The sequence below is a fragment of the Sturnira hondurensis genome, unplaced genomic scaffold (genome assembly GCF_014824575.4).
Source record: "Sturnira hondurensis isolate 20B ecotype Veracruz unplaced genomic scaffold, ASM1482457v3 Scaffold0021214, whole genome shotgun sequence".
NCBI classification, from domain to species: Eukaryota; Metazoa; Chordata; class Mammalia; order Chiroptera; family Phyllostomidae; genus Sturnira; species Sturnira hondurensis.
The window spans coordinates 7,990,609-8,004,110 of NW_028093845.1; the positions used below are offsets into that span (position 1 = coordinate 7,990,609).

General features: G+C 40.8%; 1 protein-coding gene across 1 annotated transcript in view; it reads left to right on the forward strand.

Annotated features, from left to right (window-relative positions):
• Nucleotides 1–468: 468 nt before the first annotated feature.
• PAPSS1 (3'-phosphoadenosine 5'-phosphosulfate synthase 1) overlaps nt 469–13,502 on the forward strand; it is an 87,457-nt gene continuing 74,423 nt past the window's right edge. Inside the window, exons 1-2 of the mRNA XM_037031876.1 lie at nt 469–762; nt 11,747–11,861. Coding sequence (XP_036887771.1) covers nt 703–762; nt 11,747–11,861 — 175 coding nt within the window. The 5' untranslated portion in view covers nt 469–702. The remainder of the gene's footprint in view (nt 763–11,746; nt 11,862–13,502) is intronic.

The following is a 13,502-nucleotide window of genomic DNA, read 5'->3' on the forward strand; positions in this document are numbered from 1 at the left end:
AGGCACTACGTAAACCCAGGCGAGGTATTAATTTTTGATGTCCAGAGATGAGGCATTGATTTTGGTAAAAAAAATTTTGTTGAGCAGAATTTTAAAGTGAAGAGAAACTTGGGGGAAATCAGTTCAGGGAATCAATTCTTCCCTGTGCAAGTTTGTCTGGAAAATCCAGTTTTAAATGTGGCCCAGCTAACAAGTGCACAGATTGGGTGGATACCAGAGGATCTGCTGGCCGGGTTTATGGAGGAAAGGCCGGAAGAGCAGAAATCCACATGAGGTTTTCTCCCAAGGAGCACTGTCACCGAGAACCACGAGCTACTCTCACGGAGGCCAGTGCCTTGGACAACCCAACCTCCGCGCATGCGCAGCTGACAGGCGGTTGTCTGGGCGTTCCATACTTACCCTCCAAGGCCCTGTCCCTCCCCCTGAATTCAGATGGCATAGCACCGGGGGTCCTCCAAGTCCTGCCCTCATTCCGCCTTCCGTTCTGCACTTCCGCTTCGCTCTCCCTACGCTGATCTGCTCTGGACCTAAGCCTGAGGAGCCGCTGACACGCCCACAGTCTGGAGCTCAAGCGTAGGTCCACGCGCGCCCGCCTGCGCGAGGAGACCCCGCCTTCCGCACAGCCCCGCCCCCGCCGGCCCTCCCAGCTTCGCTAGGCCTGCAGATCCTGAGAACCTCGGTACCCGCTTGCGTTCTGCAACCATGGAGGTTCCCGGGAGCCTGTGCAAGAAAGTGAAGCTGAGCAACGACGCGCAGAACTGGGTGAGTGGAAACAGAGTAGGCCGGGAGCCTCCGGCTGCAGCTGGTTCTGGAACTGCTGTCTCCCTTCCGCCTCCTCTGCATCCTCTGGAGCTCGGGGAGTAGGTACCAGAGGCCACGGTGCCTTCCAGCCGGGTCGTTGGGTGGTGCGTGATGGAGGTGGCGCGGCGTGGGTCTAGGGTTGGGCGGTGGTGCCTTCCGACCCACCCTCAGTTTGTTTGCTCAGAGGAGACCTGGAGTTAGTCTTTCCGGAGAGAGCTGGCGGCTGCTGAAACCTGTACCCTCGACTGGGGAGCTGTGGTGTCTCCTGGAACTGCGAGAGGATCTGCAGAGGAGGTGGAGGCGGGCGTCTTTCGTGTGTTGCTCGTTTTTCTTGGCTCTGCCAGTGTAGTTAGCCCAGGTTTGGGTCCATTTCCAAGTCTTTCCATTTCTGCGTTTCAGTGTGAAGGGAGAGTACCCAACAATGTAGGCATTCATGAGTCGAGACTGACCTGAACTGAGGTTTCTTTGTGGCTTGGTGTTAAATTCAAACGTCTAATACATAAAAGGAGTTTTAAGACTCGATTCTTGGAGACAGTAAGGTGTGGGAGGATTAATGGTTTATAACATTTAGCAAGGACAGCCAGTTGGCTTTGATGGAGTCAGATGTCGTGTCCTCATTTAGGTTGCTTCTTTCCTTATTGTTAGATAACCAACAGCTTTTAATCTAAGATTGTCAATACCCGGCGTGGTGGGGATGTGGTGTCCAGCTTGGCAGTCTGGAAAGGCACTGTGCTTGTAGGTTTAGGTGGACATTTTTATTAAACAGTACAACAAAATCATGAGGTTTAAATGCAGCCTTGCCAATCATTACCCTTGATGAGACAAGGGAAAAAAAAATAGAAGCCATTTCAGGCAAATGTACGTTTGCAGTCATTCATTTACCTAATCTGCTGTTGCTAAGGATTCTCACCCGATTCCCTTTTTTTTTTCTTGTAACTACCTATTCTCCAGGTTTTAAGGGGAAGGGAGGTAAAAGGTGTGTTAGGACATAGGAAAGGGCACTGGATTACTGGCCTGGTCTCTGGTACCACCTTTGCCATTTACTAATGTGTGATTTTGAGGAAAATGCTTCTTTAAACGTCAGCTGACTAAAGAAGAATATAATAGTGTGTACTTCACAGAGTAAAGAAGATAATGAATTTGAAATTCAAATGAAATTTGAGTTTCGTTTGATAATGAAATTCAATGCAATGAAGCTGCTGCCATGAAACTACTAATACTGCTTCTGTTGAGTATTTCCTAGTTAGGGAAATAAGGGACTCAATTAAGGTATTTAAAGGTAATTTCAGTTACACTGTCTCTTGCTCATTTATTTACTGTTCCATTTGCCAAATAAGTGTGTATTCATTGTAGAGACCTGTGCTAGAGGTGGAAAAGATGAAAAATGAAGGACCCAGGGTTTGCCGTCTGGTTGCTCCTGGCCTGAATGGGCTTGTAAATGACTGCCTGGTGATGAGTTCATCATTGTGACCACAGTGAGTGGTTTAAGACAAATTTTTTTTTTTTTGTAATTTAGAGGAGAGATTAATTTAGAAGGGCCTGACAGTAAGACTTATTATTCTTTTTGTATTCCAGCATCAACTAAGAGTAACTACTCTGGAAGGTTTTTGTTGAGAACTGGAGCTAAAATTCAGTAAGGTGGGCTAGGTTATGCAGTTGTTAGTGTTTGCTTGCAGAAATAAGACTTGATTCTGTGGCAGATTTTTGATGAGGCTAGAATTTTAATTTTCTGGGCCTTGTAAGTTTTTCTTTGCCTCAATAGGGAACACCTATCATTTTTCCCTCTCACATACCTAAATCAATGTGTATACACATATGTGAAGAACCCATACACCTTTAATGTTCCCATTACATGGGAACATTAAACTGGTATTCCAGGAAGACCAGTTGCTGGAGAAATTAGACATTGTCCCAGATGTGGAAGCCATGGAAAATAGACAGGGTTATAGTGAGATTTAAATGAATTACAGGCATACTTCATTTTATTGTGCTTCACAGATACTGTGTTTTCATCAACATTGAGGTAAGACCCTCCTCCAGGAAAGATTACCACTCACTGAAGGCTGAAGTGATGGTTAATATTTTGGGCAATCATGTATTTTTGAACTAAGTCGTGTAGATTTTTTAGACATAATGCTATTGCACACTTGCTAGACTATATAGTACAGTGTAAACATAATTTTTATGTGCACTGGCAAACCAGAAATTTCTGTGACTCCGTTTGTTTCGGTGGTCTGGAACCGAACCTGCAGTATCTCCGAGGTGTGCCTGTAGTAGGGTTGAAGCATACCTGGCACATGCTTTTGTTCCATGCGTTGGGGATATAGGTGGTAAAAACAATAACAACAAAACAAAACAGAAAAGGGTTCTGTTTTTATGGATCAGATATTTTACCAGGGAGAGAGTTCCTTAACAAACAAGTAAATGAATGAGATCATTTTCCTTTGACCAGTTCTACCTTTTCTGAACAATTTGTCTCTTATACTGGTAGATGTCTTTTTTCGAAGGCCAGCTGCTCATTCTGGATTTTGGGGAAGACTGAGGTGGTACAAAAAATGAAACAAGAATGCAGAAATGGAACACACAGCACATTAAAGGCCAAGCAAGATAGGGGCATTGGCTGGGCTATTGTCATGGACAGGTGCTGATGATCTTGCCCCGGAAGCCAGGGAGATGCTGCTAGAATGATTTCCCAAAGAGGAAAAGCTAGACTTTTACCAAGAATGTAATCTTAATGTTGACAAACAACAGTAATAAGAATGATAGCAAGATATAGATCTGCATTGTCCAATCGGGGAACTCCTGCATTGTCCAATCGGGTTGCCCCAATCGGGCAACTTAAATTTAGTTAGAAATTAAATAAAATTAAAATTTCTGTTCTTTAGTCACATTTCAAGTGCTGTGTTGCCCCATGTAGCTAGTGGCCACTGTATTGGACAGAGAAGTATGGAAGATTTGCATCATCTCGGAACAAAGTTCTGTGGACAGAGCAGGTCTAGATAGTCTCTTTGGGGTGGATGCCAGCATTTTTCTGCTTATCTATGTGTTTTTGTGTTCCTGTTTTTTATTTTTACTTTCTTTCCAGGACACGGAAATTTCAAGAGATAGTGGGTACTGTCATGGTTTTAGGCAATTCTGAGCCCTGGCTTTTGGCACGGTACCCAGCAGTGTTAGCTTCTCCACAGCATAGTTGCTTCTCTCAATTTGAAATGTGAAGTAAGCTTCCCCAGCCTGGCTCTGTTTCACTGAATTTTGAGGAGTAGTTTTCTGCTTCAGTGGTTCTCAACCAGGTAAAATTTTGCCACCCCAAGGGGGCATTTGGCAATATCTGGAGACATTTTTGGTTGTTACAAGTGTGTGTATGTGTGTGTATGGTACTTCAGGCATCTAGTGGGTAGAGGCCATTGATGCTGCTAAACACCCTGCAGTACAGAGATTATCTGGGCCAGAAAGTTATTATTTCTGAAGTTGAGAAATCCTCTTCTACTCTTGGCTTTGAGTTAGAAAAAAGGGGGGAAAGTTATACAAATCTGAAATGCAAAAATAGTATTCAATAATTTAAAATAAAACCCAATTGATAGTAGAATATTCTCTTCCACCAGCCTGGAAATTACCATCTCTTGCTCTGAGATGGATAATTATCCGTAGCATACCAACAACAGAACTACGACCCTGAATTGTTTTAAAAACACACTACTAAGTAATTAGTTCAAATGAAGAGAATAATGTTTCTTTTTAATGTTTATCTAAGTAAGTGGTAATCATTTTAGTGAAATATCCTTTCCTAAGGGAACAGTTCTTTACCAAATAAGTTGTAAGTAAAAATAGTGGAAATATTAGGTATTATTTTATAGAAGTTCATTTTCTAAGTTTAGATGAATGCAGCCATTGTTCAGGTGCTTTCCACTTATTCTTTAGTTTCTTTGATGTTCGCATTCCTTCTCTTTGTCTTTATTTCTCTTTTTTGTTAAGTGTACAATTCAGTGTGGTTTTGTAACCGTCAGCCGGGGTTGTGCAGCCACCACCAGTGTCTAATTTGAGAACAGTTGCATCACCTCCAACAGAAACCCTGCACCCCCCAGCAGTTATTCTCCGTCATCCTGCTTCCCTGCCTCCAGCCCCTGACGACCAGTGATAAGCTTTGCATCTTTGGATTTCCTTATTCCAGACTCCTATAAGTGGATGCATACATACATGCATCAGGATGTGCATTTTGTGTGTGTCTTTCATTTAACATGTTTTCAAGGTTAATTCACGTTGTAGCATGTATCAATACCTCATTCCTTTACATAGTTGATTCATATTCCATTGTGTGGAATATGACTATACCACCTTTTGTTTATTCATCAGCTGATGGACATTTGAGTTGTTTCTAGTTTTTGGCTATTACAAATAATGCTGCAGTGAACATTCATGTACAGGTTTTTCTGTACAACTTGTACACAAGTTCCTCTCATAGTAGTTAATTTCAACCTTTGGGGTAGACATGAATGTATTTTTGGCTGCCCGGCCTTGGAACTCCCTTCATATGTGTGGGAACTGCCCAACTGTCACCATGGCCAAGGCAGGGACCTGTCGCAGTGGGACGATTTCTTCATCTGTTTGCAGTCCGTGTCCTTCCCTGAAACGCCTTGTTCTCTCTTATCCCCAGTGTCTAGAAAGGATAAGTCAACAACACTGAATGAATGAACAGGTAGTTCCAGACTCATTTCTGACTTCCAGGCATCTCTTTGGAAGTCAACAACACTGAATGAATGAACAGGTAGTTCCAGACTCATTTCTGACTTCCAGGCATCTCTTTGGGCTGGGCTCCCCACCTGGAGGTTGTGCAGGGGACCTTCCATCGAAGTATTGATATTTAAGAAACCTATTAAGTAAATATTTAAATATACTTTCATCTTTGAGACAGAGTAGTTGTGGAGACAAAATGCGTATGTGGAGCACGCGTGGCAGTTGATAGCGATCAGATAAGCAGGCTGTTAACTTAGTTCTGATTCAGGAGGTTTGGGGTAGGGCCCAGTTTGCTTCCTGCCACGCAGTGTTGCTACTCATGCTTTGTGGTCGAAATATTTAAGTGTAGCCATCTCAAGTTGTTTTCTCAACCTCGAGGAGTGTATTATGGTATTCACTTATGTTGTTTGGCTTGTTAATGTTCATACGATTGATTTCAGTTATCAGTCATTGAACTGAAGGTTTCAGTTATCAATAGCTCTGTGTACTAAGTGTTTCTTCTCATTGCACATTTCCATCTCTTCAGTTTTATCCAAATTATGTGTTGGGACATGAAAGTAGTGTGCTGGTTACCATTTGAGGGATTCTCTTTGGAGGGAGACACTGTTTAGCAGTCGGTTTAAGGTAGGTTGTGGGATGGGTGGTGGAGGTGGAAGTCCAAAGTTATGCTTGACATTTGGTATATGCTCTGTACCTTTACCAATTTCATGTAAAAATACAGAGTTCTTTATAAATTAATAATAAACACACAAAGAATGAAATTTTCTAAATGGCATCGTAGGGAAAGTTAATTTGCCCTGTAGGAAAATGGATAAATTAACCAAACAGGTCACATGGAAGTTAAGGTGAGTCAAAAAGGAGCACAGGACCACATGTGTGTTTGATGAGGACAGAAATTTATAGAATGTATAGGAAATGTACAGTATGAATGTCACAGGCCATGTGACTTGAGTCTAGCAACAGGACTGATCGTCATTTAGTCCCAAATGTGGAAAGGGAGTGAATTCCTTTGAAATGAATTGTCCCAGTTCTGCTAGACTTGAGATTTCTGAAGGCCAGTCATTATTTCATTTGCACATTATACAGAAAACAAGTCATGCTTCAAAAGAAATGCCTTGCATCTAACTTTTAGTGAGCACTGGTTAGGCAAGTGAGAGTGGGTGTTGTGGAAAAAACAACTCAGAGTGCTTGACCTGCCTTCTGAGCAAGTCAAAATGTATGTGCACAAAAGACTCATGAAAGTACAGTATAAAACAGTTCATAAATAATAAACAAATGATATAGGTAGTAAATGTTACAATGTCTGTAATCTATAACATATCACTAAACTGTTTAAAGCAGAGAATAGGAATGTAGACTCAGAAGGAAATACTAACTTAACTCTTGGTCTTTAGTGAGTCACTAATGTTTATTTCCCCAGCAGTTACAGGAAGGATTGTCTCCAGTGGAAAAGGGAAAGAAAGGGTAAGGGGAGAGAGAAGAAGATTGCATGTGGAAGTGACCTTTAGATGCTTCATGAAGTTCAGGCGTATTTCTACCAGCTTGCAATTCCAATAATTTTAGAAAGTGTTTTTTTTTTAAATTTACTCTGAAAAACAGGGAGGAAGGAGAATGTGGCATATCCTTTTTATTTATTAATAATATCTTGAAATTTATTTTTTGTTCGAAAAATATCAAATTGCATACATAATAAGCCTCCTTATACCCAGACTGCCATATTTGCTGCCAGATTTTTTTTTTTAATGTAGGAGTATTCTTTTCTAGTGATTAAAACAAAAGATCTCTGCTTGTCTATATTTGCCCTCAGCCATATTCTCAGTAGTTTATAGTTTGTCGGATAATTTTTATACATTCTACTCAATTTACTAAGGAAAGCAGAAACATGTTATAGGGCTAAAATGAATTAAAATTCATGAGAGACATGTTTCTTCTTGCCCCAAAGCAAAGTAACTTGGAAAAAAAATCCTCAAACAAAATGACTCAGTCAAACCCTTTGTGCAAGTGTAGGAAACTAACTTGTAAGCACCCTCCTTGTTGCTCCCCCCATTTCCCTGTTCCTCAGGCAGCCTGGCTGGGAGCTAAGATGGGTGGAGGTGTCTCGGCCTCTCAAGAGATGCAGATGTTTGTGTTTGAAATTTGGATTTTTTTGTCTAAGATTTTGGAAACACAGAGCTGGAAAGTTATGTTTGCTCCATCAGCTTATTGGAAAGAAATGGGTCAGGAGACCCTTATTATCATAAGTGATTGTTGAATGTATAAATGCATACTGTATTTTTGCCTTGTATAATGCATTCCTGTGTATAATGATTTTGTGCTCATTACACGTGGGATTACTATTCCCATGGCGTGTAAACATTATGCCTATGTATAATGTACATCCTTGCTTTTCCCTCAAAAATTTGAGCAAAAAAAGTATGCATTATACTTTATGGAAAAATACAGTAATTTTACTGGAAGTACATCTATTAATGAGGCGGTTAGTGGAGTCATAGAGGTTGGATTTTGTGGTGTGCTTATTAAAAGAATTTTCCAGCTGTGCCTTTGTTCCCAAAGGATTTTCCCCTTGAGGATATTAAGTGATAGTAAGACTCAGGTGACAGAGATGCCTTTCTCCGGTACACTGCGGGGGAGGGGTACAGTGAAGGAGGGGTGTGGAAAGAGATCCTGAACCTTAGGCATCTCTCAGGCCGACTCTTAGAAAAGACCACCTCTGGAAGTCGAATTGCTGCATGGAAATGTAGCAATTTTGAAACCCTTTGTGCCAAACCACAGCCCTGGGTGGATTTGTCTCTGAATGTTCCATGCCTCAACCTGTGGCTGCTGGAAACAGTCATGGTGACTGGTCTTGCTTCACATTTATGGTTGTTGACATCACATGAGTCCTTCAGGCTGCCCAGAGCCACTCTAGATTCTCTAGGCACTTTCCTACTTTGTGCTTAATGATCCTTCTGAAAGGTGCCCCCTATAGGGGTCATCAAAGTCTTAAATGCCCTTTTTTGTTTGTTTTATCATGAGACAAAGACAGCCTCTTCAATAAACTGTGATGGGGAAACTGGACAAATACATGCAAAAAAAAAAGAAACCTGACCAGCCTCCTAGACCACATAGGAAAACAGATCCCACATAGATCAAAGATCCCAATGTAAGACCTAAAACTGTAAAACTCCCAGAAGAAAACATAGGCAGCAAACTCTTTGGCATTGCTCCCAGGTATATTTTTTGGATACATTCTCTCAGGAAGGGAAACAAAAGAAAAAATAAACAGATGGAACCATCTCAAACTAAAAGTTTTTGCACAGCAAAGGAAACCATCAACAACATGAAAAGACAAGCCACTGAATAGGAGAAGACATCCACCAATGATACATCCCGTAAGGGGTCCATAACCAAAACATATAGAGACACATACAGCTTAACACCAAAAAACCAAAAGATCTAATAAAAAAATAGACAGAAGACCTGAATAGACACCCCTCCAAAGAGGATGCACGGATGGCCAACAGACATACAAAAAGATGCTCAGCGTTACCAGTCATCAGGGAAAAGCAAATTGAAACCACAGTGAGATACTGCCTCACACCTGCCAAAACGGCCACTATCAACAAATCGATAAACAAGTATTTGTGAGGATGGCAAGAAGAGGGAAGCCCCATGCACTGCTGGTGGGAAAGCTGACTGGTATAACCACCATGGAAAATAGCATGGAATTCTCCAGAAAATTAAAAATAGAACTACTGTGTGACCCAATAATTCCACCTCTGCACAGCCACCTGAAGAAATCAAAAACACTAATTCAGAAAGACACACACACCACTCTGCTCATTGCAGCATCATCCACAGTAGACAAGATGTGGTAGCAACCCAGTTGTCCATCCGTAGACAAGTAGACAAGGAAGATGTGGTGCACACACAGTGCAACACCCCTCAGCTACAAAAAGGAAGGAAATCCCACCTTCTGCAGCAACACAGGCAGACCCAGAGGGTACTGTGCTAAGTGAAATAAGCCAGACAAGGAAAGACAAATTCCATATGATCTCACCTAAACATGGAATATGAAAAACAAACGCAACAGAAATGAACTCATAGGTGCAGAGAACAAATTGATGGTCACCAGGTGGGAGGGGGTTGGGGAAATGGGTGAAAACGGTGAAAGGGACCAAGAAGTACAACCTTCCAGTTACAACAGTAGTCATGGGGATGCAAAGCACTGTGTAGGGAATACAGTCAGTATTATCGTAACAATCATGTATGGTGTCAGGTGTGTATTGGACCCGTCTGAGTGGTCACTTTGCAAGATATACCAATGTCCAATCACTGAAACTAGTACAATATTATCTGCCAGCTGTAATTAGAAAAATAAAATAAACAAACCTAAAAAATATGTAGGTAACAGTTAATAACAATTGTAATTATTATTAATTATTATAACAATATATACAAATAATTATTAATACTAGTAATTAATAATGCCCACACTCACTATAGAGGAAGGGATTCTCCTATCACTTTGCCCTATTATGAAATCTATAGAAATCAGTGCTCAGCTACAGCATAAGAAGTGAACATACACAGTAATGCTTCTCTCTGCTGGTCCACTGATTATCATAATGGTTTGGGTAGTTTCCATAATGATGAGCTTAGTCCATTTGAACTGCTATAATACATTGCCATAGACTAGATGGCTTATAAACAGCAGAAATTTTTTTCTCCCAGTCCTGGAAGGCTGCGTTGTCCAACATCAAGGTACTGGCAGATTGGGTGTCTAGTGAGGGTGTGCTTGTGGCTTGTGGATTACTGCATTCTCCTTGTGTCCTCACATTGTATAAAGGGTGAGAGCACTTTTTGTTGTTGTTGTGTCCCACCTTTTTCATGTTATGTATTTATTTTTTACTCTAAATTATTTTTATTTCTCAATTATAGTTGCCATACAACATTACACCAGCTTCAGGTGTACAACCCAGTGACCAGACAGTATATAATTCACAAAGTGATCAATCCTGATAACTCCTGGACCCATCTGACACCATACCCAGCTACCATAAGACTGTTGACTATACTCGCCATGTTGTTCTCCACGTCCATGCGACTATTCTGCAGTGACCGTGTGTACAGATTTTATGTGGACATACTTTCACTTCTCGTGAGTCTGTATCTAGAAGTGGAATTGTTGGATCACATGGTAACGGTCTCTTTAACATTTTGCGGAGCTGCTGTGTTTTCCAAAGTGTCTGTACTATTTTACATTAACAGCAGCGAATGTATGCATAGGTTTCCAATGTCTATCTTCACCAGCACTAGTTATTGTCTGTCTCTTTGCTCATAGCCATTCTAGCGGGTGTGTTGTGGTATCTCATCGTGGTTTTGATTTGCATTTCTCTGATGATGGCTAATGATGTTCAACATCTATTAATGTGCTCATTCGCCATTCATATTTTTTCTTTGGAGAAATGTCTGTTCAGATCCTTTGAGGCCTATCTAATTTTATGCCCTTTTTGTTTAGGAAGAAAATTTGGAAGAACAATTGCTTTTCACTTCGTTTGTGGAATTACCACAGATTATAACCGACATGTGCCACTTCTTCCATTATGCATTCGTGGCAGCTGCAGACCAGGCCTTCCACACTTCACCCCGGAAGCTACTTAGATGCCACCCTTGCAGAGGCCTTTCTTGATAATCGAGTCTGACGAGGGATTATCACCCACCGTCTCTCTTTCTAGTCTTACCCTGTTTTGTTTTTCTACAGTGCACTTGTCACTCTCTGATATTATAATTAAGTTTTGTTGGTTTGTCTCTCCCAGTGGAATATAAGCTCAGTGAGGGTTCCTACCCTGTTTTGTTCATTTAGTGTATTGTTCAGGCTTCAGTAAGTCCTGGTTGAAGCAGTGAGTGAGTGAGTGAGTGAGTGCATGTAGTCCACTGGTTGTGGGAACTTGGGCAAGTTATTTAACTTCTCTCAGGTTTAACATCTTCATCTGTAAAACCTCCGTAGTAAGAGTTTTTGTGTTTTGGGTGTCTTTAAGGATTAAATTAATTGAGAATGTAAAAAACTAAACAGTACCAGGTAGTCCAAAAAAAAAAGCTGTTAGTTTTCATCTTTTTCCTTGCTTTTGACGTTTCATAGGCTAGTGACTACAAGTGTGCAAGAAATATGTGTGTACCTCTTTTAAAAGATTCAAGTGAACAAGAATTCTTTCTTTCCCCCCCCATTTTCCAGGGGATGCAGAGAGCAACTAATGTCACCTATCAAGCTCATCACGTCAGCAGGAACAAGAGAGGCCAGGTGGTGGGGACCAGAGGCGGCTTTCGTGGTTGCACAGTTTGGCTAACAGGTACGGTCAAAGAGAGATAAATTAGCTTATTTCACAAGCATTGTTATAAACATCCTTGAACCTAGGAGTAAGCATATTTAAATTTGAGCTCAGTTCTTTTACCTGGAGTGTCATAACATGTGACCAACAGAGTTGCTTAATAACACATTTCCTTTTGGCAATTGTTTTTGTTTTTATAGATTTGCTGTTGAAATAAAGGGTTGCATGTAAAAACTGCCTTCTAGTCGATAACTGTGTTATCTTCTGTAGACTTCTGCATGAAAATAAGACTTGTATTCTGCCTTCAAGAAGCTAATAATGTAAACCATATGAAGATAAATAGTGATAATCTGTTTCTGTCATTTAGCTTTTGTCTCTCATTGGTTCTTGTGCTGGTTTTCTCCAAGTCTTTGGGCTTAGTCATAGCAGACTAGGGAGAGTGTAAATTCATGCAGACTTAAAAACGATAGATACTTTTCACTTCTAGGAATTGTGTATTTAATAAATGTGTGTTTAAAATTTAGATACATCTCACCAAATTGCCTACTTAAATTTTATACTTATTTATTCTCCTACCAATAGTGTGGGAAGAGGGTCCATTTTCCAAAGTCTTCGTCAACATTAGATACTACTAACCCTTAAAATTGTGGCTGATCGTTAAAAACATTTCAATTTTGGTTTTAATATTAGATAGTTCTGTTTGGACGTATGAAGGAAGACAGCACTCTTACATCTTCCTATGTCATTCTTTAAAAATTTTTTTTCTACTGATTTCAGAGAGAAAGAGGAAGGGAGGGGAAATCTCAGGGCGGGGGAGAGAAAGAGACAGAGACAGAGACAGAGAAACACCAGTTTTGTTCCCCTTATTTATGCATTCATTTGTTGACTCTTTTATGTGCCCTGACCAGGGACTGCACTGTAACCAACTGTGATACCCTGCCAGGCCCCATCTCCTCATTGTTAAGTTGTTACTACATTGTTAAATTGTTACTTTTTCATCGTCCAGGTTTGTAAAGCGTAACATTCTGTTTTCAGATCTTAGATTTCTACAGTTTTTTGTATTTGAATTCTGTAAGTAAATTGATTCAGTACTTACCTCACCATCATTTCTTTTTTATGGTGCATACCTACTCATGGACTCTTTCTTTGAGTCAAATTTTAATTTCCAGCATTTCATTGTTAAGTAGTTTTTGTAAGATAGTTTTCTGCTGGGTTCTGAATTTCCTAAGTTTTTATTTTCGAGAATGACTGTCTGTTATGACAGCTTTCTTGTAAAATACATATTTGGTTCACACTCACTTAGTCTGGAATTCTTAAAACATTACTCCATTGTCCTCTAGTCTTAAATGCTGTGTGAGACCAATCTGATTTTCTTCCCATTATTTTAGGAGCTTTTTTACCTGGATGCCTGAAGAATTCTTTCTTTTCCTGTGTTTTCTTTTTGGAGTGTGGCTTTCTCATTTAGGCCCCTCCCCCCCCTGCAGTTGGTTTCTGGGTGTAGTGTGAGGGAGGGATCCATTTGTATTTCCCACATGGATAATCAGTTGTCCCAAGAGCATTATTGATGAGGGTGCGCAGTGCCGGCTGTCGTCAGGTTTCCACTTACATGTGGATTTGTTTCTGGACTCTGATCCATTCCACTGCTGTGCTCGTCGGTTCCTC